Raw genomic sequence first — 24,303 nt, 5'->3', positions numbered from 1 at the left:
TCCCTCCCACTCCAGGTACAGAGCAGACCAAGCAGATTGTCTTTGCTCCCAGCACGGAGCCAGCCTTTGTCACCGTCCCCCAGAACAGCTTTGGGGAGCCCTTCGTACTCAACCCCAACACCTGGTCTCTGGTTGTTGAAGCAGAGGGTGTGCTGCTGGTAAGGACCAGCCCCTGTACTCCATCCACCACAGGGGGCTTCAGCAGCTCCCTGGGGACAAGTGTCCCAGACATAACCAACTCTCCCATCTCTCCTCCTAGGACTATGTGGTTTTGCTACCTAGCTCATACTATGAAGCTCCAATACTGCAGCTAAAGGTCACGGAGCCATGTACCTACCAGCCAGCCCCAGAACAAGCCACCCAGAAGTAAGGATCTCCATATCTTTGTGCTGTGTGGGACCTACTCAGCTCCTTTTGGCCTGGGGTTAAGAAGTATATACAGTTCACACTCTGTGAGGGCCTGGATGCAATGAAACTGCTTAGTGGAGCATGGCTGATAAAGACAGCTGACGGGTGCTGTCCCAGAAAGTCAATGCATAGGTCTCCTTGTCCATGTCACAGGCAGCAGTCTGTGTGTTCTCATGGACCCTGAAGAGGCAAATCACCTAGTAGGACCATAGCTCTCTCCTCTGCTAGGCTGGATTCCCAGTGTTGGGTTGTATGTCAGTCAACAGCCCTGGAAAATGACTACAATTAGTTAGGTCTTGCTGCACTATTTAAAATGTATGGGCAGAGTCTGGTGATGCACTCAGATGCATCTCAGTGCATCTGCTTGCTCTGCCCAGGACCTCTCTGTCCATCTTGGCAGGAAGGCTGATTGAGCTCTGGACACTAGTTGTCCCTTCCATTTTAGCAGTGGTCCCCAGGATAAAGCATATTGCAAAGGGAGAAGCTTTTTGTTGTTACTGCCATCCTGGATCCTATGATACCCCATCTTTTACTCCACAAAAGCCAGAGATGTTCCTTTGGGCAGTGGAGCCTTCATGTTGGACCAAAGCCTTTTGCAGGTCTTGCTGGGATCAGGCTGCGTGGGTGCTCTTGACTCTTAAATCATGACGTAACAACCATACTTTGCAATATTTTTCTTACTGTTTTCAGCTGCCTCTTGTATAAGTACCTGGCTGTGGATGGCTTCCCTGCTGTGCCAGGGGTGGACGCAGTGTGCAGGCTGGACAACCGGTTACCCAGGGTGTGTCCCACAGAGCAGCTCACCCCCTCCCACCCCCGGATGGCGACGTGCAGTGGCCGGGATGTGAGTGACACTTCTGTTTCATCCCCCCCCCCTTTCATGACCCTTGTGGGCACTGTGCACTCATCCCTCTGCTCCCACCCTCTGGTGCTTTACATACAGCTGGGCAGGTGCCCAGAAGGGCTCTTCACCCATGTGCCCCCTGCTGTTCCCCCCTCAGTCTCGCTGCTGAGTGCTTGCCACACGTGGCACGTCTAAGAGGTGGTTCGGTGTTCCTGAGGCTGGTTTGTAGCACAGGCATCCTGCACGTGCTCACTATGGGGACTGGGAGAGGAGACCCCTGCTCAGTCATCTCTCTGTCCTCCAGGTGGAAGTCCAGCTCTCCCTGCCTATTCCCCAGCCTGGGAAATACGTGCTGGTGGTGGAATATGCCAACACCAACGCTTTGCAGATGGTGGGCATTGCTGTGAGCTCGCCACACCTAGCCATGCAGCAGGGCACATTCCTCTTCTACCCGTGTGTCTACAGGTACGGTCAGCTCTGAGACAGAGAAAGGGTTCAGTTCTCCTCCAACATGGCAAGCACAGGCCCCCCCAGCTGACCTTTTTCTGCTTAATCACATGAGCAGAGCAGTGTCTCAACGTTGTACATCTAGGCTGTGTATGTCTAAGCTCATTCTAGCTGGACGTGGATTTTAGTGACTGTTCATCCCTGGCATACTGCCCGTGCCAAACTAGTCTTCTGCCAGGAGACATTGTGTTACTCCTTTTTACAGCTGGGAATGCTGGTAGGGGTCCCAATTTAGGGAATGGCCTATGGGCAGGTTTGTTGGAGCTGTCGGTGAAGCTCAAACCTTGTCCCTTACTGTAAAAGTGTCTGACTTCAGACTGCAACCTTTGTGACAGGAAACAAATGTCTGGGGTGTCCTTGGGAAACTTCATTCTTGTGACTTGCCAGAAAAGGCATCAAATGATTTACAGGGACTTTGTATAAATACCTTCAGGACATATAGCTGGCAAGACTAGAAATAGGTCATGACCCTGCTCAAGGCTGGCTTCAAAATCTGTGTTTCTTTTACAGTTTCCTTTGTCGAGGGATTGCTGTGGATTCCCAGAGCCGAATGGCAACTTTTGAACTTACCTCAGAGGCCACCATTCAGTTCAGCTCTGATATGGCAGACTTCTTCCTGGTAAGGCTTCCCACGAGGAAAGCTCTGTCAGCAGGTTGCAAGGAGAAGAGGCAGGAATTGTACCCAGCCTGTAGAAGGGTTTTCTAGTCCTGTTTGGACTCAATACTAGATCTTAGTCTGTGTCATGAGCAATCCAAGGTGAAGAAATTGATCAGTGGTGTGTTTTGAAGTAGATCACAGGACTGGGATTTGGGAGAAGATGGGGAGAAGCAGCTGCTCTTTGCAGAGGGAGCTCTGCAGCAGTGTGGCAGTGCCTCTTCCTGTTTTACCTGCAAGACATTCAGAGTTTCACAGTAGCTTAGCCAAGGATGGAAGAATCTCCTCAGTGTCTGGAGCTCCTAAGTACCTTAGGGCTTGTGCCAAGGAAGAGGGCTCAGTCAACAGAAGTGTGACCCATCATGCAATAGCTGAAGTGTCTGATGAGGAGGTGCTTAGTGTGGTCAGCCTAATAGCTGGTAGACACAAAACGGCTGTGGGCTCCCAGAGGCAGAGGCTGCCAGGTAACCAGGTGTCTCTCTTTCACATGTGGCAGCACAAAGTGTACCTCATACCTGCTGCACAGTTCACCATGGAGTTCATTGAGCCGAAGGTGCATTGCATCAGCGTCCATGGCACGTTCTCATCCAACAGGTAAGAGTCTCATGTCCTTCAGGTTTTTTAGAATGAACATTGCTGTTCCAAAAGCAATTGCTTCCTCTCCTTCCTTGAGTTTTGAGGCCTGCTGTGGTAGACACTCAAATGTCATCCTGGATAGGCTTTCCTTTGCTTGCTCACATACAGCAAGAGAAACTCACTGTATCTGCTGCTTTGAATCAGTATGTGCACAGGAATTAGCCTGTGCAAAGTTCCTATTCTTCCCACTGAGCCCATGTCCCAGAGGCCCTGGTAGAAAGCTCTCCATCAGCAGATGTGCTTCATAATCTACCAGGTGTTGCTACAGGGAGTGCTTCTGCTGCCAGGACCCCAGAGCCTCTCCCTTTCCTTGTCAGAGATCCCTACATCCCATTTTCTCCTTGTTTTGCAGCAGCTCCTGTGTTCCCTCAAGGTTCATGAAGCTTTCTCAGTCGATCATTTTGGAGGGGGGGCAGGCTCTGCCCATTGCCCCCGATGTCCCCCTGGCTCAGGCTGTTCATGTGGCTCTGGCTGGGGTCCCACTGGAGCCTGCACCTCGGCCTCCCACAGCAATGGACCCTGCTGCAGAGCTCATCCTCCTGCAGCCACAGCAGGTAGGGGCATGGGTGTGAGTTGGGCTGGTTTGCTGGTGCTGTGACACTGAACAGCTGAGGCAGGGAGAAGTTTTTCTTCTCTATTGAGTAACTTAAGCTATTTAGTAATAAGCATTTTCAGAATTTAATTTGAACGTTAAACTTGTCGCTGAACCTGTAATTCCCACGGACTTACCTGTCTTAGCTCCATCCAACCCTGCTTGCTTCTCTGGGCTCCCAGGCAAAGCTTTGCAGGTGGCACTAGTAGAGGGGGGAGTGTGGATACATGAGGGATTGATTCACCAAAAGTCTCAAGTTCTGATAGTTGTGCAATAAGAGCACAAATTTGTGCAAGAATAAAGAAATACTCCAGCTGTGAGCGCAGGCATCTGATGTGGGGTTTTGCTCTTTGTTCTCCTGTTTTGGGCCAGGCTGTTGTGTTTAACAGCCAGATCCAGACCCTGGGACGCTACGCCTTCATCCTACACTACTACCAGCCCAACCATCCCACCTTCCCCGTAGAAGTGTTGATCAACGGTGGGCGCATCTGGCAAGGTGAGAAGAGTGGGGAACTGGGGCAGGTTGCTAGCAGGCAGATCCTAGGAAAGGTTTTGGTGCCAGTGGATAAGTGTGGGTTCTCTGAGGAGTGCAAGCATGAAGCGAGACAAGATTTATCTGGGAGGGTATGAGGGGGACTGCAAAGGAAATGTGGGACCAATAGGTTTGTTGTCTTTTCAGGTCAGACCAATGCTGCTTTCTGCCCACATGGCTACGGGTGCCGGAGCCTGGTGGTTTCAGAGGACCAGATTATCTTGGATGTTACTGATAATGATCTGACTGTGGTTGTTCGAGTGCCAGAGGGCAAGCAGCTGTGGCTGGTAAGCATCTCTCCAGGAAGCTCCTGGGGCATGCTGGACCAGGCTCCAGCCACACAGATCCAGTAGGGCTGCTGTTTGCCCTTGGGGATTTTCATCGCTGTGTGACCACAGGAACATTTTCCACTGTCACTGACTTTATGAACTGCCCTAGGAAGATGCAGTCTCCAACCTTAGTGGTTTAGAATTGAGAGCAGGATTCACAGAGGCAGGGTCTGTGTATGACAGTTTACCTTCACTGCGTGATTTTAATCCCAAAGCAAGGCAGATATGGAAGCTGTTGCTTTGCATATATAGCTTCTGATAATCCAGTATAAGCCTTATTCCTGCTCCAGTAATATTTTACACCTCCACAGCATTGTGTGTCCAGGCAGCTCTCATCCTGGGAACAGGTAGCCCTTGTTATGCTTAGGCAACTGGACTAGAAGATTGACAAAAATTTGGATAAATGGCTGAAATACAGAATTGGAACCCAGGTCTAGGGGTTTGAGGTGAAGGTGACTGCCTGCCTGTGTGCTGAAGCACAGCCTGGGCTGCCCTTTTGGGGTATTCTGCCTTTTTTAACTCCAGTGAATTTGGAACACCCCTCACATGGAGCATTAGAGTAGATGGACCCTGATGTACAGACCTCAATGTAGAGGTGACTCCTGGTCTTTCCAGTTCTCAGGCACTTTATGTGTTGTATTCTGTCCCAGCAAGGGATGAGCTGATAAGAAGTTAAAGGTGCATTTTGAGTGAGCTCATTTTGGACTATTGTCTGACTCAGCAAAGGAGCCTGGCTCGCCCATCTTAACCTTGCTTTGCAGGATTACATCCTCGTGGTGCCTGAGGACAGCTACAACTCTCAGTACCTGCAGGAGGAACCCTTGGACAAGTCCTATGACTTCATCAGCAGCTGCGGCATCAACAGCTTCTATATCAAGTAAGACCCTTGCTTTGGCAGGCTGCTCTGCTGTCTGCAGGCTGCACTCTCCTCTGGGAACAAAAACCTGTTCCCATCATGTGTGGCACGGGAAGGATCTGCTGAAGGTTTTTGGGAATCTCAATGTCACAGCCTCTCCCACTAATTCTCTATCCATTGCTGTAGGAGATGCTGTTAGATTTTGGGGTGGTGGGGGGTGCTGTTAGGGTGTGCAGCAAGGTGATTCCTCCTGCCTTCCCCCGCAGCCCCAGCACGTCGTCGAGGTTCTGCCGTGACTCTGCCATCTCCCTCTCCCTCTTCTACAACAACGGGGCTCAGCCCTGCCACTGCCACCAGGCAGGGGCGCGGGGCAGCCAGTGCGAGCCCTTCGGCGGGCAGTGTCCCTGCAAGCCCAACGTCATCGGCCGAGACTGCTCCCGCTGTGCCACCGGCTACTGGGGCTTCCCCAACTGCAGGCGTGAGTTGTCCCGCCTCCCGCAGCACCTGCTGCTTTGCTTCTTACAGGGTTGAGGCTGATCTGGAAAACGGATGTGTTTTCCAGCCCTGCTAATGGCTCCACCTGCATGAAAACAGCCCGGCTGCCCGCAGAGCAGTTGAGCTCTACATCCATTGCCTCCTGCTCTCCTTGGGCTGCCTGGGCCTTGCTCCCCCAAACACAGCCCCTTTTCTGCCCCTTTCAGCCTGCGACTGCGGGACACGTCTCTGTGATGAAATGACAGGGCAGTGCATCTGCCCCCCGCACACCCTGAGGCCAGAGTGTGTTGTCTGCGAGCCCCAGACCTTCGGCTGCCACCCCCTGCTCGGCTGTGAGGACTGCAATTGCTCCCGGCCCGGAGTGCAGGAGCTGACGGAGCCAGGCTGCGATGTGGACAGCGGGCAGTGCAGGTGAGGAAGCCCTGAACACCTCTGGCAGCATCCCTGGTCCCTGCTGGGGTGATGGGATAGGTTGGCAGGCTGCAGGGATGTGGTGAGCAGGATGAGGAAATCCTCATCACCGTTGTGTCAGTGCCAACATGGTGAAGCCCTGAAAGTCCAGCTGCTCCCAGTGCAGCAGCGCAAGGCAGAGGTTTCTGATGCTGCTGCTCTTGTGTCGCATCCAGGTGCAAGCCCAATGTCATCGGGCGACAGTGTGACCTCTGTGCCCCTGGCTACTACCACTACCCCAACTGCCGGCGGTGTGACTGCCACCAGGCTGGCACCGAAGCGAGCGTCTGTGACCCGGTCACAGGGCAGTGTCACTGCAAGGTCAGTCCTTTGGTGCCTTCACGAGGTGCCTTTTTTCTCAGGTTGACTGTCGTCCTCTGGCTGTGGGTGTCTGGTGTGCCAGGGAGGGAGCAGGGCTGGAGAAGGAGAGTGCCTGTGTGCCTGAGCTGCAGCCAGCCTGCCCCATGTGGTGGTGGCTTCAGAGCACCCTGAAAGGCTCCTGCCTGCAAGCCCATGGAGGCTTACTCTTCAGGCTGTCACTGGGGAGATGGGCAGTCTGTGTCCAGCCTCATGCCAGAGTCCACTGCAGGTAAAGCTGTCAGCCTTGTTGACTCCTTCTGCTTCTGTATGACAGCAGAGTAACTCAGACTGCTGCTGAGCTGCCTGCTCCAGGCCCTCTGCAGGGCTCACAAGTGTTCCTCCAGGTGAATGTCATGTTTGAGGGGTGCAAGCAAACCTGTTCAGGGACTGCTTAGCCATCTTTCAGCATCTCAGCAGTGTGCTTTGATCACTTGTACAGTTGTCTCTGTCCTCCCCCAAGGCCTCATGAGAAGCTGCTGACTTTGTTGAGCTTTTCTTTTCTTTCAGGAAAATGTGGAGGGCCCAAGGTGTGACCAGTGCCGCCTGGGGACATTTTCTTTGGAGGCCAGCAACCCCAAGGGCTGCACCAAGTGTTTCTGCTTTGGTGCCACTGACCGCTGCCGCAGTGCTGAGAAGCATCGAGCTGAGGTGAGAGGGGCTGGGGCCCACCAGAGCCTGCAGTTCAGTTATGTTCCCATCTGCCTGGCTCCCTGGGACGCTTAGGTCTCTGTCCTGCCCCTCTGGATGATATGCTGTGAGGAGCACACCTTTGTCTCCCTTTGCCTGTCTCCCAGTTTCAGCCCCTTTTCCTGGTCTTTGGGGTCTCAGGGTGGAATGACATGTGGGGACTGTACCGGTGGGACATAGGGCTGGTGCTCAGCTTTCCAGTGGCTTATCCAGAATGCATGTGAGGTTGTGAGCCTGTTATCATCCTTTTTGCTGCTCTGGGTCTTGCATTCTGGACTATCTACACCCAAATACTTTCTGTAGCTCTGGTTGCTCTTCCCCTGCAGTTTGTTGACATGAACGGGTGGCTCTTGTTGAGCAGCGACCGCCAGGAAGTGCCGACGACTCTGAACCTGCGGGAGCAGCTCCTCCATGCTGATCTCAAGAACCTCCCAGATGCCTACCAGGAGCTCTACTGGATTGCACCCAGCTCCTACCTTGGGGACCGGGTGAGAGCACAGTGGCAGCTGGACCAGCAGTCATGCATGTCCCAGACTGCACCAGCACATATGCCAGCAACTTGGCATGCAGGCATCGCTCACCCTCAAGTTGAATATGGACAGCCCTGAACCATCTCAGTGGTGTGGACTTGCAGCAACACATACAATTTGTCTCTCCCTTAGGTTTCCTCCTACGGTGGACACCTCCACTATGAGCTGCACTCCAACCCACGGAGGGGGGACGTGTTCATTCCCATGGAGTCCCGCCCAGATGTGATCCTGAAGGTGCAGCCCAAGAAATTCCCTGGTGCCCCCTGCTAATGCATGAGCAGAATGAGGTGGTGACTGACACCTTCCTTGCTTTTCCCAGGGAAATCAGATGAGCATCATGTTTCTGGAAGGCACCTACCCATCCCCAGGGGAGGCACATGAAGGCCAGCTGCAGCTGGTGGAGGTCAGTTTGCACACAAGTGTGTACCAAGTTAAGTGCTCAGATGCTATTGGCAGGACAAGACTAGCACGTAGACACAAGGGACAATTGCTTTGAGCTCAGTAGTTTAGGTGCTGCCTATTGCAGAACTGGCCATGAAGATCCAGGGCTATTTTACCAGTACAGAGGGAAGACATCCCAGCAGCAGGGAAAAGAAGGCTGGTCTTGGATGTTCAGGTGTCTGCTTCCTTCCAGTAAGGTCAGGTCTTCTCCCACTAGGGCAACTTCAGGCACACAGAGACACACAACCCTGTGTCTAGAGAGGAGCTGATGATGGTGCTGGCAAACCTGGAGCAGCTGCAGATCCGGGCGCTCTTCTCACCGCTCTCTTCATCTGTGTCCCTGCGCCGCGTGGTCCTGGAGATTGCAACAGATACAGCTACAGGCATCCGTGCCAGCAACGTGGAGCTGTGCTTCTGCCCAGCTAACTACCAGGGAGACTCCTGCCAGGTAAGGGGGAAAGCATGGGCGTGCTGCTCCAGGCAGAGGGGAGTCAAACAGTCACATTTGGGGTCTCAGCCATGAGGGGTGTGGGTGGCAGCTGCGGGGTTCAGATGTTTGCGCAGAGCAGTGGTGCCAGAGTACCAGCTTCCAAGCCAGCCCCTGAGGGCTTCAGTTGAAATTACAGCTCAGGTTGTGTGGGAGGAAGGAACAACATGTCCTAGGCTCCCTTCTCACCACAACACCTGGAAGAGGTGTGTTAGCTGCATCTGCCCTCTTGGAAGAGGCTTGATGGAGAAATCATCGAGGTGGTACAGACCAAAGTGCATGCAGAACCTTGGAATAGGCCCTTCTGTCTGGCCAATTATCTCCTAATGACGAGGAGCAGGAGGGAGCTGCACTGAAAGATCTTTGTTGCTGCTTTTGATCTCTTCTCCGTCAGTACAACCCTGTGGGAATTCTGTCATGGAAACTAAATCAGTCTCTTTGCTTTGCCTGAATGTATGGGGCTGTTTTTCACATCTCCATCTCTTTCTCTGTCCTCAGGAATGTGCTCCAGGTTACTACAGGGACACCAAGGGGCTCTTTCTGGGAAAATGCATCCCATGTCATTGCAATGGCCACTCAGATCAGTGCCTGCCTGGTTCTGGGATATGCCTGGTAAGTGAACAGTGAAGCAGTGTGGTATTTTGGAGTTATAAGGTCTGTAGCACATGCTTAAAAAGCTCTTCACATACTAAGCGAGCTGGCAGGACTGTGCCTGAATTGGAGCATTAGCTGTATGTGCCTTTGTAGGCTTGGGTCCCACTCAGGGTCAGTTCAGAGTTACAGTTCTGGGAAAGAGGAAGGACTGAAGCTTCTAGATACCTGGTGGGGAATTCTTTGTGCAACCCACCATTTCTTGCTGTGCGTGCTGAGCCTACAGCCTGCCTTTTCCCTGTAGAACTGCCAGCACAACACAGAGGGAGACCACTGTGAGCGATGCAAGGATGGCTACGTGGGCAGCCACTCTGCTGAAGAACCCCTACAGTGTGTTGGATGCCCATGCCCTCTTTCAGTTGCCTCCAACAAGTAAGCATCCTTGGATAGGTTTTGGCCTCGTTTAACCACCGTGGGAACCATGCTGTGCCACATCAAGGCACTGGTGGATTTCTGAGTGCCAGCCTTGTCCGTGGCCCCAAACCTTTTACCCAAGGCCCTAGAAGGCCACACTGAGTGATCAGCTCCCTGGCATCACATCAGGGGTAACTGAACCTTCCTGTTCACCCCTTGTTTTTTCAGTTTTGCCATTGGTTGTGTTCACAAGGGCTCCAACATGCAGTGCCTCTGCAAGCCTGGCTACGCTGGACCCAACTGTGAGCGGTAAGGGTTGTGCCTCCCATGTTTCCTTCACTGGCTCTGTCCCCCGTGGGTTTTTCTCTGCCAGGATTTCTTTTAATCCTTTTTAGCCTGAATATGCCCTATTTCTGTCTCCACTGCTGATACATTGTGTTACCGTGGGTGTATTACTTAACTGTGCTTTGCCTTGACTTGCAGTCAGTGATAAAGGCAACTTTCTGGGGTGTCATGAGGCCAAGCACAAGGTGCTTGGAGATCCCTGAGGGCTGCAACAGTTGGATGCTCACGCTGTTACAATCGGTCAAGACTCAAGCGCGGTGCAGGCATGAGCTATGGGGATCCCCCCAGGGCCTGACTGTGTTTTAACTTGCTGCATTTCTCCAGGTGTGCCCCAGGATACTACGGCAATCCCTTGGTGATTGGCAGCTCCTGCCAGCCCTGCGACTGCAGCGGGAACACAGATCCCAACATGCTGTTCAGCAGCTGTGACCCCCTGACAGGCGCCTGCACAGGGTGCATGCACCACACGGCCGGGCCGCGGTGCGAGCTCTGCAGCCCTGGCTACTTCGGGGATGCAGTGGTAGCCAAGAACTGCACACGTGAGTGGGGCAGGAAGCAAGCACTGGGGAGGGGGGAAATGGACAGACTGACCCTGGTTGTTTAGCACCTCAGCCAGGCTGTGTATCGTCCTGATGAATCATGCACTTGGTTGCATACATTGTGCCCTCTAAATGTGATAATATATAAAAAACCCAAACAACTCCAAAAACCTGCCCTCCAGCATCACAACTCTTAACATCCAATCCACTCTCTGAACGGGAGCTGCCAAACCACGCCCAGGCTGGAGCAATCTTGCCCTGGGCAGCTACTGCAGCAGTGATGCTGGCACTCTCTGGGGAGCGTGGGTTTGCACAGCCCACTCCCAGCACTGCTCATCTCCCTCTGAGTAGCAGCAGCAGCTCAAAAGTAGCATCTGCCCTGGGCAGGTGTCATAGGAATAAATTGTGAACAGGAGCAAATCCAAGAGTAGAGAGTTCCCATCTTCACTCTGACTGTGATAGATAAGGAAAAAACAGGATTGCCTGTCAGGAATAAGGTTTGTGAGTGCCTGAGCAATCTCCTTGGCATATTAACTGGGTGTATTTTTCCCTGGCAGAGTGCAACTGTTCGCCTTGTGGGACAGAGTCATGCCATCCACAAACTGGCCAGTGCTTCTGCAAGACTGGAGTGACAGGCCAGCACTGTGACCGCTGCCAGGTGAGGGCCACTTGGATACTGGGAGACTGTCCTTGGCACAGGGATTAGGGGCAGTCCAGTATGTCATTCCCTGGCCTGTGAGCAGAGCAGCGCTGGCAGCCAGGTGCTTAAGACTGGATTAGCATGATCTGCCTGTGCGTGGTGAGCCTGTTAAAGATCTGGCAGAAAGCGATGGAGGCAGCATTCAGCTGCAGCCTGGGCAGCCATGCAGTGGCCTTCAGGAAACTGCAATAACCCCAGTTCCCTGCCTGCGGACATTGCAGGGGAGGTTTGCAGGGCGGTGGTGTGGTGTGTTGTTGTTGCTATCAGGGTCGGACTTGATGATCTTGAAAGTCTTTTCCAACCTTGTTGATTCTGTGATTCGGTCTCTGGGCTCTCGTGGCACCTCCGCATCTTTGCCGTGTTGTTACAAGTTTTGCGGTGGTCAGAACACTCTTAGGAAGCAAGACAGGGGTCCCGCATGGCCTCAGCCTGCCTTGGGAGGGAGGCACACATGCCTTCTTACTGAACAGGGCACCCACTGCTCTTGTTTTCCTTAGGAGGGGTATTACGGCTTCGAGGGATGCTCCGGCTGCCGGCGGTGTGACTGCGACGTGGGCGCTGTGGGGAGCGGCTGCCACGCGCAGAGCGGCCAGTGCAGCTGCCTGCCCGGCGTCAGCGGCGCGCGCTGCCAGCAGTGTGCCCCGGGCTACTGGGGCTTCAGCCAGAGAGGCTGCACGAGTGAGTCCTGCTTTCTGGGTGCTGGGTCCCACACGTGGAGGAGCGGGAGAAGGCTTTGGTGGCACGTGTGCTAATTGAGTTGGTAAAGGTGGAAAACAAGCGGCTGCTGTCTGAGCTCCTCTGCGTGTTGCTAGGTTGCGCAGGGAAAGCCCCAGCCATGGCGTGGAGATTAGCAGGGGTGCAGTTGCACAGCTGCAATAAAACCACCCCTGCCCCTCCTTCCGGGGTGGCAACAGCAGCCAGTGATGCCGTGGGCATTTTCCTGTTGTTAATCCTGGCAGAGTGTGAGTGCAGAGGGGGCTCCTGCGACCCGCGCACAGGGGAGTGCACCTGCTCCAACGGGCTGACAGGGAAGCAGTGCGACGTCTGCATGCACCAGTATGAGATCCCCGTGGCAAACGGTCCAGACAGCATGAGGTGTGAAGGTCTGTATCCTTATCTTATCCCCTGTCCTGGGGAAAGAGGTGAGGGAAGCCCTAGAAAAGCGCCCTTTGCTGACTGCTCCACTCCCTGGCAGTGTGTGACAGCTGTGTTCTGCTCCTGCTGGAGGATCTGCAGAGCATCGAGATGTCCTTCCCCTCCATTCGTAGCCAGCTGGTCAACCTCAACGCCAGCTCCATCGCCTGGGCTCGCCTCTACAGTCTCAACAGCACTATGGCTACCATCATGGTGTGTGGAAGGCTTAACGTCACCTTCTGCCCATGTTTCGTGGCCCACTAGTCTGATTTTGGCTCTTTTTTTCCAGAATCAGCTGCGTGAATACCTGAGAGCCAGGAGCAACATCAGACAAAGGGCTGATGAGCTGGAGGATGAGAACGTGGACCTCACACAGGACCTCAATGCACTGCAGCACAAAGTAGGGTATTTCTCTGTCTTCCTTTGCCAGAGCATGAGTCCATCCTTTTACCTAAAATGAGGGCTTTGAAAGCTGTGAGGAGCCTAGTTGAGGCAGGATAGATCTCCTGCCCAGCCAGCACTTGGGGGTCAGGGTCTCTTGGATGCCCCAGCTAGATTACCTGCAGTCCTCTCTTGGAGGGCTGTTCCCATCTTGTGATACTGATCTCTTGCTTTTAGATGGCTCCAACTTAAATCAGCAAAAGTTAAGTCAATAAAATGTATAGAATGTATAGAAGCAGCATATAAGGAAGAAATGTAAACATCCAGGTTCATCCTGGATGCATCCATGCTGTGGCAGGGAGAGCCAGGGCCCTGTCAGCAGATGAGTTGACCCTTTTTTATTGTAATAGTCCTTAGAAGCCTCCATACAGCAACAGCTTTTGCAAGATGCAATCTGTATGCAGTCCAAAACCACCAGTTTTGTCTTCAGAGAGCTTATAAATTGAGCAAGGTTTTGTTTTATTTTATTTCATTTATAAACTGTCTGCCTCTGATTAAAGGGAGAGAAAAATTATTCTGTTGTATGATTCTATTACTCTATTTGATGATGTGGTCCCTGGGCAATTTCATGGACTAACTGCCCCTGTGTATATGTATGTCTACACACATCTGTGCTCTGAATGGCCAAATGGTGCCCTCCATCTCTTCTTGTGTCCTGGTCAGGACCCAGGTGGGCCTGACTCCAGGCTTTAGGGTTTCTCCTTTGTTAAGAGTGCAGGACACTGCTGTCTTCTGTGGTCTTAGGGCTGTTTTAGGATCCAGAGCTTGTTGCTTTGGAGCTGCCTTTATTGCTTGTCCTTCTCTGAAGGTGCTAAATAAGACCATCACTAAATGCATTGTAGATGAGCAGCACAGAACAGGCTGTTGGAGGAGACATGGTTCAAGGACCTCAAAAGCTCCACATTCCCAAGCCTTATGTGCCTTTTGGTAACATCTTTACTGCTGACAGATCACATAAAACATGATCTCATACTTCAGCTAAGCCAGTGTTTGTTGTAGATGACAATGACTCACAGAGAAGCAAACCGGATTGAGCAGCACATAAGAGAGACTTACCAGAGAGGGCAGCAGCTCCTGCTAAATATCCAAAGCATTCAGAAAAGCATTACAGGTAGGTAAAGAAATGTCTCTGCTTTGTGAGTTATTCCTGCTGGGAATGCCATGCTCTTGCTTTCAAACAGATCCCTGCAGAATTGTGGCTGTTCAGGTAGACCAGGCTCAGTGTGAGTCTGTTTGGCTAAACACAATCTTTGACAAAAACACATTAAACTTGCACAAATATTATTGAAATGCATCAAACTGAGGCAACCTACACTACTGCTTCAGGAGAGATTTAGCAAAACAGGGAGGGACTCAATGTAGAAGAAAAAGCCACAAATAATGCTTGGGATGTAGCATGTGTTACTGTAACAGAGACAGAGACATGGGGCAGTACTTCTGGTGGTCTCCAGCAATATGAGTTCCTGAGTACTGCATGAGAGCTGGCTGCAGTTTGTTGAGGGTGAGGTAAGAGAGGAAGAATCTTGCGGGATCATGAAGGACCTGAGTTGGTCAATGCTAACAGGGGATCTGGATTTCTTTGCAGACTTGGTGCAGCAGATGGCCAGGTTTGGGGCAGCAAACACCAGCACCACCTCCACTGAGGAGTTTCGGCAGAAGATGGCTGAGGTAGAAAGAATGCTGAGGGAGATGAAGGAGCGGAGCCTGGGCAGCCAGGAGGAGCTGGCAAGTCGTGAGCATGAGGAGGCTCAGAAGTGTGAGTCTGGCTCAGTGACATGGGACAGGGCTGCACAGATCCTGCTGGGTCTAGCCATTCCTCAAGGCCTGGCTTGGAGCCCATGTGAACACAATATGTCATGGTCTGGTTTGGAGAGTGCTGTTACTACAACAGGCCATCCCCAAGAAGTTTTACTGTAGTTTGAGAGTCCCTGTGATGCTCCATTTATGGCTCCTTTTCCCTAAGGTGAATTTTAGAGCAGATTGTACAAGCTGGGTAGTCCTGTTTGCTGTCTGGAAATGACAATCCTTAGAACCAGGCGCTACCATCATTATGTGTGCATCACATGTGGATGTGAATAAGTCACCCCATGTTTCTTCATGTGTGCTGACCTAGGGAAGGGTTCTAGACTAACAACCACCAGCTCACCACCCTCAGCAGTTCTGCCATCCTAAGGGCATCCCTTGCAGGAGCAAGGGCTTGGATTGTGCTCCCACACAAAGCTCCCCTGCATCACCAGGCACACTGGCACTGTGGGGAGCAATCCAGCACTTGCCGGTTGGGAGATAATTTTGGATGAGATCCTGTGCTATCCAGGCTAAAGGAGGGGGAGGGAAGATGATCACTTACAGCCTTGATACCTGCCAAGTGAGACCAGAACCAGGCTTTTAAGGCTCCACAGAAGGAGCCTTTACCACAGGAGAATGAATTAGCCACAGTTCTTATCTCCTCCATCCTCAGTGCTGCACCGGGTGAAGAGCGAGCTGCACGCCCGCTGGGAGTCTAACCAGGACCTGGTGAGCAGCATCCAGGAGCGGCTGGCACAGCACAGCTCCCAGCTGATGGATCTCCGTGATGCCCTCAACGAGGCTGTCAACAAAACCAGGCAGACAGAGGACTTGAACAGCCTGAACCGCAACAACCTGGAGGAGAGTCAGGTAGACCTTCACCAGGAGGTCCTGTACTACCATGCAGGGATAGGAGGGACTACCCCAACCCTGCCAATGTCTAATCCTGCCATCTGTGTGTCTAGCAAAAGAGCCAAGAACTCCAAAAGCAGCATGCACTGGTGCAGGAGACCCTGAAGATGGCCAAGGACTCCCTAGCTCAGGTCTCTGACTTCCTACAGAAGATGGAGAGTGCCAAGGAGGTGAGTGATGGAGGTACTTCAGCATGGGCAGCATGCAAGGAGGTGGCAGCCCTCAGGAGGGATGCGTGTCCTTGCAGGCATACGAGAAGCTGGCAGCCCTGCTGGATGGAGCAAAGCTGCCCCTGACTGAGCGTGTCAAGAAGTTCTCCCCAGCCAGCAGCAAGATACCCATTGTGGAGCAGGCAGAGGAGCATGCCCGGCTCCTGGATGAGCTTGCAAGGAACCTGTCCAGGTGAGGCACTGGTCCTGACACTCAGTAGTCAGGCCATCTCCTACTGCAGCTGGGGATGGGAAACGGAAGCGACACGCCATGACAGGGGAGCAGTGGGGTGCCATGTCCAAACCTTTATCCTGGAGAACATGTTGTGATGAGGAACTCAAAGAGATTTTTCTGGGGGACCATGGGCAAGAGCCCAGCCTGAGTAGTATCTGTGGACTTGATGGCTTCATCTTCCAACACAGCATTATCCAGGGCACAAACCAGGATGGCTTCATCCAGCGGGCGATTGATGCCTCCAACGCCTACGCCAGCATCATTGAAGCTGTGAAAAAAGCTGAGCGAGCAGCCCACGATGCTGATGAGGCAGCTGGGGAGGCTTTGATGGTAGGTGCTGTGTGGAGCCCTGAGAAGATGAGTGAAAGCCAAATTCCCTCTATAGTCCTCTAGCTTTTCTCACCCACATGCAGGGCTCTGCTACCCCTTCCCTCTGAGACTTGAGCACTTTGCTCTTTGCCAGGAAGCAAAGCTTCTGCCATGGCTGGGGCCAGGCTCTGGGGGTTTGGGTCTCTCCAGCACGCCCCACTCCAGTTGTCTGAACAGGCATTTTTGTGTGCAGTCAGGGCCAGAGACTGGAACTCCTCTTCACACTCCCAGGCAATGCATGTTTGTTTTACAGAATGTCATATCAGAAAATCTCGGGGCCATCTCTAAAGAGCTGAAGAGGAACAGCAGCAACCTGGAGGAAGCTGTGAGGAGAGAGCAGAGGAAACTCAATGGGGGTGAGAGAGGCTCCTTGCAGGGTGTGATGTCCTTCGGGTTGGACTGAGATCCAACACAACACATACGCATATATTTAATTGCAGCTATTAAAGGCACTCTGCAGACAGCAAAGGACAAGCTGGCTGACCTCCGTAGGAAGAAGGAGCAGCTCCTGAGCCAGCTCCAATCTGTGCAGGACATGCTGGGCAGGAACCAAGGTTTGTCCCAGGATAGCTAGATTTGGTTATCTCTGCTCCCTGCCTAAGGCCCAGGCTGTGACCCAAGGGTGCTTGCTCCCCAATCCTGGCCATCCCAGAGATATTTCGCCTTTCTTTCCAGAGGACACGAAAGAGATGATCCAGAATGCCAAAGCAGCAGCTGCTGAGGCCAATGAAACAGCTGCAAGAGTGGAAGATACCCTGAGCACCATGAAGAAGAACCTGGATGAGTGGAAAGAGCAGTATGGAGACCTTCGAAATGAAGACCTGAACCAGGCAGTCCAGGATGCCAGGAAATCTGGTGAGTGCTGGGCTGCCAAGGCTGAGTCTGGCATGAGCCAGTGCATGGAGAGATGTCCCCAGAGAGCTCTGTGCTTTTGGAAACTGTGCTTGGCAGCTCCAGATCAAGAGCAGAGGCAGGTAGCAGCCAATACAGGGTGCATTAAGTCTTGACCCTTTACTCTTTTCCTTTCCCTGCAGCATCTGTGTCACCTGTACTTTTACTGCAGGACATTGCATGTACTAGAGCATGTTCACAACCCCTCATCAAGGCTGCTGGATTTAGGAGATCATTCTGTGACTCTGCTCCCAGCTGCCACTGCTTTGACTTGCATGTCACAAAACTGCCTGAGCTTTACATCTCCCTTCCACACTAACCTTCAAAACCCCTGACTCCTCTCCAACCCCAGTGTCCAGCCTGGAAAGCACCATCCCGCTGCTGCTGGAGAAGCTGAGCAACCTGGAGAACAGGAGGAACAAGAATGCCACCGTGTCGGAGAACATCGTGCGGATCCGGCAGCTCATCATGCAGGCGAGGAATGCTGCCAGCAAGGTAGGGACTGGGCAAGGGGGCAGGGGCTTACCTGTGGGTAGTATGCAAATGGAAAGGGTATCTAGAAGAGTGCTGGGGCCACCAGGCAGGGTCCTTTTCTCATTGGAAGACTCCAGAGAAAATGCTTTGGTTTGGTGGAGCTGGCAATGACAAAGAGAGGCAGCAGCAGTGAGTGGGTTTCTTTCCCTCCAGGTGAAAGTCCCCATGAAGTTCAATGGCAGCACAGGTGTCCAGGTCCGGATGCCCAGCAACCTGCAGGATTTGGCAGCCTATACATCCCTCAAATTCTACATCCAAAACCCCGAGCCCAGGAGCCGGCAGCGGCGGCAGGACGGGGCAGAGGAGGGGCGGTTCGTGTTGTACCTGGGCAGCCGGGAGGTGAGACAGGGCTGTGCGGGCAGGAGGAGTCTGTGTTGGTGGCATCAGTGGGGGATCATGCCTGGATGTCATCCCCTCTCCCTTCATCTCCTCTGTGAGTGTGTTTGTGGGGAAACACGAACAGGCAGCTTCCATCAGCCTGACTGGAGGTAGATGGGGGGAGCAGTGTGAGTGGGGGTGCTTGACCATTGCAGGCCTGGGAGTGCTGGGGAGAGCATCACTTGGTGACAACATGTGGCTCTGTCTCTCCTGGTGTCCAGGCCACTGGAGACTACCTGGGCATTGTGCTCAAGGACCACAAAGTGCAGTGGGTCTACAAACTGGGCAATGAGGAGCCAGCCTCTCTCACCGTCGACGAGGATATTGGAGAACAGTTTGCTACCATCAGCATCAACAGGTAGGAGACTGATGGGACACGTCCCAAGGAAGTTCTGCAGAAGGCTGTCCCTGCAGTGAATGCAGGCAGTGCTATGCCCAAGCCCAGACAGACCCTGAGCTTGCAGAGCTGCTGTGGATTCCATCATCCAGTCATCCTGAAATGATCAAAACTAGCAGGGAGAGGGTGCCTTACCAATTCATGGAGAGTCTGGGGGTTTCTGCAGGAGAGGAAGGATGAAGCTTGTCATGGAGGGGTCCATTCAGCCTTGTAGCAGTGCTGGTGACATGAGCACTGACTCCTTTCAATGCACTGCTGCTGTCCCCAGTGGGAGGTGCACCCCTTTTTGGTAGGGCTGTGTGGGGAGGCCCTTTGCTCAGGGAGGGCAGGGTTTGCTCCTCTTTGGGGGTCTTCCCTTGTCTTGACCATCTCTCCCTGCTGCAGGATCCTGCAGTATGGGCACATGTCAGTGATCGTGGAGAGGCAGACGGTGCACGAGACCAAGGGAGAGAGTGTGGCCAAGGGGGAGCAGGGGCTGCTCAACCTCGACCCACGCGACGTTGTCTTCTACGTGGGTGGCTACCCTTCCAGCTTCATGGTGAGACAGGCAACAGGGAGGGGGGCTTGCTATTCTAGGAGGTATCAGTGATATCTTTGGAGCTTATTGTGGGGGAAAACCCTTCATTTCATGGGAAAACCAGGATCAAACTTGCCCAAACTCTCTGGTTTCATTCCTAGCCTCCTCCCACTTTGCGCTACCCCAACTACCGTGGGTGCCTGGAGCTGGACACACTGAACGAGGAGGTGGTGAGCCTCTACAACTTCCAGCACAACTTCCAGGTGGACACAACTGCTGAGAAGCCCTGTGCAAGGTAGGCCACTGTGAAGCTCAGAGGCAGCTCCGGTCCACGGTGCTTACCCTGACTCTTGGCCACCCCAGAGCATGACAGTTGGCTTTGGAGTGATGCCTTGGGCATCTTCTTGCATGGCTCAGGTCCAAGTCCACAGGAGACCCCTGGCTGACTGACGGCTCCTACTTCGATGGCACCGGTTACGCGGAGATCAAGTTTGAGAGCCAATATGGCACAACCAAGCGCTTCGAGCAGGAGATCCGGGTGGTCTCCTACAATGGCATCCTCTTCTTCCTGGAGAATCAGGCAGGTGCTTGCTCCCCTGGGGAGCCTTCACCCCTCAGCCAGTGGGCTAGGACAATCCCAGCCCCACTTGCAGGCATTCCCAGTTCAGAACCCCCCGGGGAGAAAAGGGCTTCGGAGATGGCAGTGCTACTTGGAGCAGCATTTCTGCACTGTTGTTAAAAGCCACAAGAGGGTTGGACACACAGCAGGGACAATGACTTCTCTGGTGCTGGAGGGATTCCCCCAAACTCCAAGAGCACCCACACACAGACCCTCCAAGCTGGGCCAGGGTTCCCTGGAGCAGGCAGTGTTGCAAGAAGCATTTCCAGCCTTGCGGTGCCATCCCTGTGCCCCAGCAGAGGGCTGCTGTTTCGGGATAAATCACCAATAATTGTCTTAGTGATGGGTCAAGGCTCCAGCAGTGGGACCTGCTCCTACCAGTGAAAAAGGGCAGGTCGGGCTCAGCGCCACCGCTGCACGATAGACACCAGGACATAGGGCTGAGTGTCTGTCCTGCCTCCCCCAGGGTCAGTTCCTGTGTCTGGCCATCCGGGATGGAAAGCTGGTGCTTTACTACGACTTCAGCACTGGCCTGGAGATGGCAAAACCCAGCAGCAACTCCTCCTCCCTCACCGTCAGCAGCACCACAAACAAAGCGGTAAGGGGGAGCAGCCCCTGCCCAGCGGGAAGTGGGGGCACCTGGACCCTTGTTTTGGGTGGGGGAGAGCTGCAAGAAGTTCTTTGATTAGAGCCGGGGACTGAACACCTCATGCTGCCCTCTGTGATGGACCTAATTGCCCCAGTCTGGCAGATCATTTGTCTCCTCTGTCTCCAGATCCAGATTTTCCTTCTCAAAATGAACAACAAGAAGCGCATCCTGGTGCGGCTGGAGCGCCTCACCATTTTCATGGTGGAGCAGGAGAACTCCCTGGAGAATGCTGTCTCCTACTACCTGGGTGGTGTGCCCCCAGATGTGCTGCCTCCCAGGTGGGTTCAGCCAGTGGTGAGGTGGGAGAGTCCAAATCTTCCTCTCCAGTGGCCCTGGTGGTGGCCCTGGCCCTTTCTCAGCCATATTCAGGGCTGTTGGGGCCCTGCGGAGGCTCTAGGGGGAGATGTCCTCTTCCTGTCCATCACCATGAGCTTTTGAGGGTAATATTAATCTCCTGTTTCTGGTGAGGGGATGAGATGCTGGTGGATGTCACCGAGTCCTTCTTTGCCCTGCTGGGTGCTTTGGAGAAGCCTTGTTCTTGAGGCACTGGAGATACACTGTGGCCATCATGGGTCCTTCCCAGGCACTCCGTTTGAAGGGCTGCAGGGCCAGATCCTGCCCAGGGCTGGATCCTGCCTGGTGCTGTCCTCATAACACTGCTTCTTCTCTTGCAGCTTGAAAGCACTTTTCCCCACGGGTGGGCCCATCCGGGGCTGCATGAAGGGCTTGAAGGCTCTTGGCAAATACGTTGACCTGAAGCGCATGAGCACCGTTGGCGTGAGCTACGGGTGCACCTCGGACCTCCTGGTAAGCACAAAGTCCTGTCAGCCTGGCCAGTGTGCCAGGGAAAGGACCTGTCAGGGAAAGGGAGCACAGGACCTCTAGGACAGACCCCATCTCCCCTCCAGGCAGAAACAAGCATAAAACCCCCAGGTCTTCAGTGCAGGGGGGTTGTGGCAAGGTGCTCCACAAGATTGGCCATAGCACCAGCCAGACCCAGCAAGGTTCTGAGCACCTCAGTCACCCTCCTAGCATCCTGCAACACCACCACCAGGCTCTCACCTCACCTCCATGGTGTTCCTTGCAGGTGGCTCGCTCAGTCAGTGTCCATGGCCATGGCTTCCTGACCTTGGCCCTGAAGGACGTGCCAGGGCTGCAGGACTTCTACAGCGGCTTCGGCTTCCAGACGAGCCAGCACGAGGGGCTGCTCTACCACCACACCACCCAGGTGGGCACCTGCAGTCCCCCCAGATCTCACAGCAGCAGAGCAGAAACATCTGCTCCTGCCCTGGGGATGGTGCTGCTCTCCCTTGGGGAAAGGGGGGATTTTGGTGGGACCAGGGAGTGAATCCACTGTCAAATTTCCACCCTGAGCTCCTGGAGGGTGGTGGGGAAATGGGCCCTTCCTTGGGGTTCAGCTGATGAGCAGCAATGTGGTCATGCTTTCTACAGGAGGGGACATGCCAGGTGTCCCTCCAGAGGGGACAGCTGACCTTGAATCTGCTGGAAACCGAAGTCACCACTGAAAATGCCTATGCAGATGGCAGGGCCCACTATGTGGCCTTCTACAGCGATGCCCGTGGGTACGTGTCCTGGCGGTGTATGGGGGTGGCTGATGGCCATGGGGACATGCTTGACCCAAGCTGCTCTGTCCCCACAGGGTCCGGCTGTACGTGGATGATGAGCTGCAGGACACCACAGCAGGCCCTGGGCCCAGCCGGCGGCAGCGCCGGCAGGATGAGCGGCAGCTCTTCCAGCTTGGAGGCTTGCCAGGGCCAGGTGCCCTCCGCAACCTCACTGGCTGCATTGGGAATGTCTTTGTCAAGCGGTGAGTCCTGCTGTGCCACTTACCAGAGAGCAGGGCTCTGCCCCTGCCTGCCTCCTGGCTGGCCTGGTGACGAGAACCCCTTCTCCCTGCTTGTAGGATGTCAGAGCCACAGATGGTGGTGGACCTGCAGCAGAACGTGGAGAACGTCAACATCACCATGAGCTGTCCTTGGGGCGAGCAGCCACAGCAGCTCAGAGTCACTCCAAAGAAGGACAGACGGAAATCTAAGGTAGTACCTGCTGCCAAAACTTCCCACATCGTCCTCCCCATCTTCTCGCTGAGCTCTTCTGCCCTGTGACACCTGCAGGGCCGGTCACCTCACTCCTTTCCTTGGTGCATCTTGTGTAGGTGCCAGGCAAGCCCGCCTCCAAGGACCGTCGCCACGACCGCGATGGGCTCTGCCAGCTGCACCCACAGCCCCACGCAGCCGGGGGCACCTTCCGCTTTGGGGGTGCCCCAAGCAGTCGCTGGGAGTTCCAGGAGATCCCAGCCTCCTTTGGCCAGAGGTGAGGCTCACCCCGTGCCCACCCCACACAAGCTCAGCTCCATGGACCATTGCTTGGAGCGCAGGTGTCCTGTAGCTGTGGAAGAACAGGATGCTCCCGTTTACCTCCCTGTCCCTGCAGGTCCCATTTCTCCTTGGAGGTGAAGCTGAACTCCTCCAGTGGGCTGCTCTTCTATGTGGCGGGTGAGAGAGGCACCTTCATGGCTCTCTTTGTCTCCAACGGGCGCTTTGTCTTCCTGGTGGACACTGGCGGGCACCGGCTGCGCATCCGCAGCAAAGACAAGTACCGGGACCAGAGGTGGCACACGGTGCGTGGAGGGTCGGGGTTCAGCAGGGTCTCCTTGAGCCAGGTTGCTCCTGTGAGCCCCCCCATCGCTGGGTTCCTGTGTCGGGGTTAACTCAGTTCAGTCCTGCTCTGAATCTTCCTGATTCCACACATGATACCCACGGTCCCCTGGGAGCAAAGAGGGCTGCAAAAACACAGCCAGGCTGGCTGAACCTCTGAGCTGAGATCTCCCTTCCCTGGGGCTCCTCCCAACCCGGGAAACTCCCAGCCCTGATACTGACCCTTGGTCCTTGCAGGTCTTCTTCAGCAGAGACCAGAGCCGAGCCCAGCTGGTCATCGATGGGCTGCGAGCCCAGGATGCTGCAGTGGCCACTGCAAGGCTCTTTGTGGCCCGGACCCCCTTGTATGTGGGTGGGATCCCAGCTGGAAAAGCCAAGGCTCACATACCGGTAAGGGCTTAGTAGTCCTGTGGCATCACCCCATCCAGACAGCTCCCCATCCCATGGCATTGTCCCATGCCTGCCCTTTTTTGACCCCTCCACACTCACCCTGGTGGTCCCACTCCACAGGTTGCAGCATCCTCCAGCTTCGATGGCTGCCTGAGGAACCTACAGCTGGACAGGAGGCCCCTGGGTCCCCCCTCACGCACCTTCGGGGTGATACCGTGCTACGAGGGCGCCCTGGAGAGCGGAGCCTTCTTCGCTGCCGATGGCGGGTCCATCGTCCTAGGTACCCCACAGCAGCCTGGGCTGGCTCCCACAGCCCTGGGACTGGGAGGGACACGTCACATAGGAGGTCCCTTGTCCCACTCCTCACCAGCAATATTTCTCTTCCAGCTGATGCAGTGGCAACCGAGCAGGACTTGGAGGTGACACTGGAGGTCCGTCCCCACAGCCCCTCTGGCCTCATCTTCCACATTGGGACGAGGAGAAGCCATCATCTCCTGCTGTACATGGAGGAGTCAAAGGTAGTGGGAGAGTGGTTTCCCCACAGGTTTTTCAGAGGCAGCTCCTGCTCAGCTCACTGGACTCTGGGTTTTCTCACACACCAGGTCACTGTGAGGGCAAACCCCGGGGCTGACGAGTTCTCCGCATCAGTGACGTGCCCGTCTCTCTGCGATGGGCAGTGGCACAGCATTGCAGGTGAGGTGACAGCCAGCACTTGGCCCTGGGGAGCTGCTCCACTCCTGCTGCTCAGCCCACATCTCCTGGGGGAA

The 24,303-nt window shown here is 54.3% G+C and overlaps 1 protein-coding gene across 2 annotated transcripts in view; it reads left to right on the top strand.

Moving 5' to 3' along the window:
* LAMA5 (laminin subunit alpha 5) overlaps positions 1-24,303 on the top strand; it is an 88,893-nt gene that overhangs the window by 62,703 nt on the left and 1,887 nt on the right. For both annotated transcript variants that reach the window (XM_051633106.1, XM_051633105.1), the window contains exons 24-78: positions 16-158; positions 260-366; positions 1,099-1,252; positions 1,557-1,717; positions 2,270-2,378; positions 2,911-3,008; positions 3,403-3,604; positions 4,015-4,138; positions 4,322-4,461; positions 5,265-5,380; positions 5,626-5,837; positions 6,061-6,265; positions 6,481-6,625; positions 7,172-7,312; positions 7,678-7,839; positions 8,014-8,115; positions 8,201-8,284; positions 8,540-8,770; positions 9,308-9,421; positions 9,705-9,832; positions 10,043-10,123; positions 10,484-10,698; positions 11,256-11,356; positions 11,896-12,076; positions 12,358-12,501; positions 12,594-12,745; positions 12,822-12,932; positions 13,973-14,084; positions 14,559-14,729; positions 15,432-15,628; positions 15,724-15,840; positions 15,918-16,072; positions 16,303-16,444; positions 16,737-16,839; positions 16,924-17,037; positions 17,159-17,338; positions 17,727-17,869; positions 18,062-18,247; positions 18,508-18,644; positions 19,068-19,221; positions 19,362-19,495; positions 19,618-19,780; positions 20,286-20,417; positions 20,595-20,746; positions 21,143-21,275; positions 21,556-21,696; positions 21,921-22,051; positions 22,129-22,296; positions 22,393-22,525; positions 22,645-22,802; positions 22,923-23,109; positions 23,384-23,536; positions 23,657-23,816; positions 23,924-24,054; positions 24,139-24,229. In XM_051633106.1, coding sequence (XP_051489066.1) covers positions 16-158; positions 260-366; positions 1,099-1,252; positions 1,557-1,717; positions 2,270-2,378; positions 2,911-3,008; positions 3,403-3,604; positions 4,015-4,138; positions 4,322-4,461; positions 5,265-5,380; positions 5,626-5,837; positions 6,061-6,265; positions 6,481-6,625; positions 7,172-7,312; positions 7,678-7,839; positions 8,014-8,115; positions 8,201-8,284; positions 8,540-8,770; positions 9,308-9,421; positions 9,705-9,832; positions 10,043-10,123; positions 10,484-10,698; positions 11,256-11,356; positions 11,896-12,076; positions 12,358-12,501; positions 12,594-12,745; positions 12,822-12,932; positions 13,973-14,084; positions 14,559-14,729; positions 15,432-15,628; positions 15,724-15,840; positions 15,918-16,072; positions 16,303-16,444; positions 16,737-16,839; positions 16,924-17,037; positions 17,159-17,338; positions 17,727-17,869; positions 18,062-18,247; positions 18,508-18,644; positions 19,068-19,221; positions 19,362-19,495; positions 19,618-19,780; positions 20,286-20,417; positions 20,595-20,746; positions 21,143-21,275; positions 21,556-21,696; positions 21,921-22,051; positions 22,129-22,296; positions 22,393-22,525; positions 22,645-22,802; positions 22,923-23,109; positions 23,384-23,536; positions 23,657-23,816; positions 23,924-24,054; positions 24,139-24,229 — 7,941 coding nt within the window. The remainder of the gene's footprint in view (positions 1-15; positions 159-259; positions 367-1,098; positions 1,253-1,556; positions 1,718-2,269; positions 2,379-2,910; positions 3,009-3,402; positions 3,605-4,014; positions 4,139-4,321; positions 4,462-5,264; positions 5,381-5,625; positions 5,838-6,060; positions 6,266-6,480; positions 6,626-7,171; positions 7,313-7,677; positions 7,840-8,013; positions 8,116-8,200; positions 8,285-8,539; positions 8,771-9,307; positions 9,422-9,704; positions 9,833-10,042; positions 10,124-10,483; positions 10,699-11,255; positions 11,357-11,895; positions 12,077-12,357; positions 12,502-12,593; positions 12,746-12,821; positions 12,933-13,972; positions 14,085-14,558; positions 14,730-15,431; positions 15,629-15,723; positions 15,841-15,917; positions 16,073-16,302; positions 16,445-16,736; positions 16,840-16,923; positions 17,038-17,158; positions 17,339-17,726; positions 17,870-18,061; positions 18,248-18,507; positions 18,645-19,067; positions 19,222-19,361; positions 19,496-19,617; positions 19,781-20,285; positions 20,418-20,594; positions 20,747-21,142; positions 21,276-21,555; positions 21,697-21,920; positions 22,052-22,128; positions 22,297-22,392; positions 22,526-22,644; positions 22,803-22,922; positions 23,110-23,383; positions 23,537-23,656; positions 23,817-23,923; positions 24,055-24,138; positions 24,230-24,303) is intronic.

Source organism: Apus apus, chromosome 15 (genome assembly GCF_020740795.1).
Source record: "Apus apus isolate bApuApu2 chromosome 15, bApuApu2.pri.cur, whole genome shotgun sequence".
Lineage (NCBI taxonomy): Eukaryota > Metazoa > Chordata > Aves > Apodiformes > Apodidae > Apus > Apus apus.
Note: the sequence above shows the minus strand (reverse complement) of the source record. Positions and strands in the feature narration are given on the sequence as shown.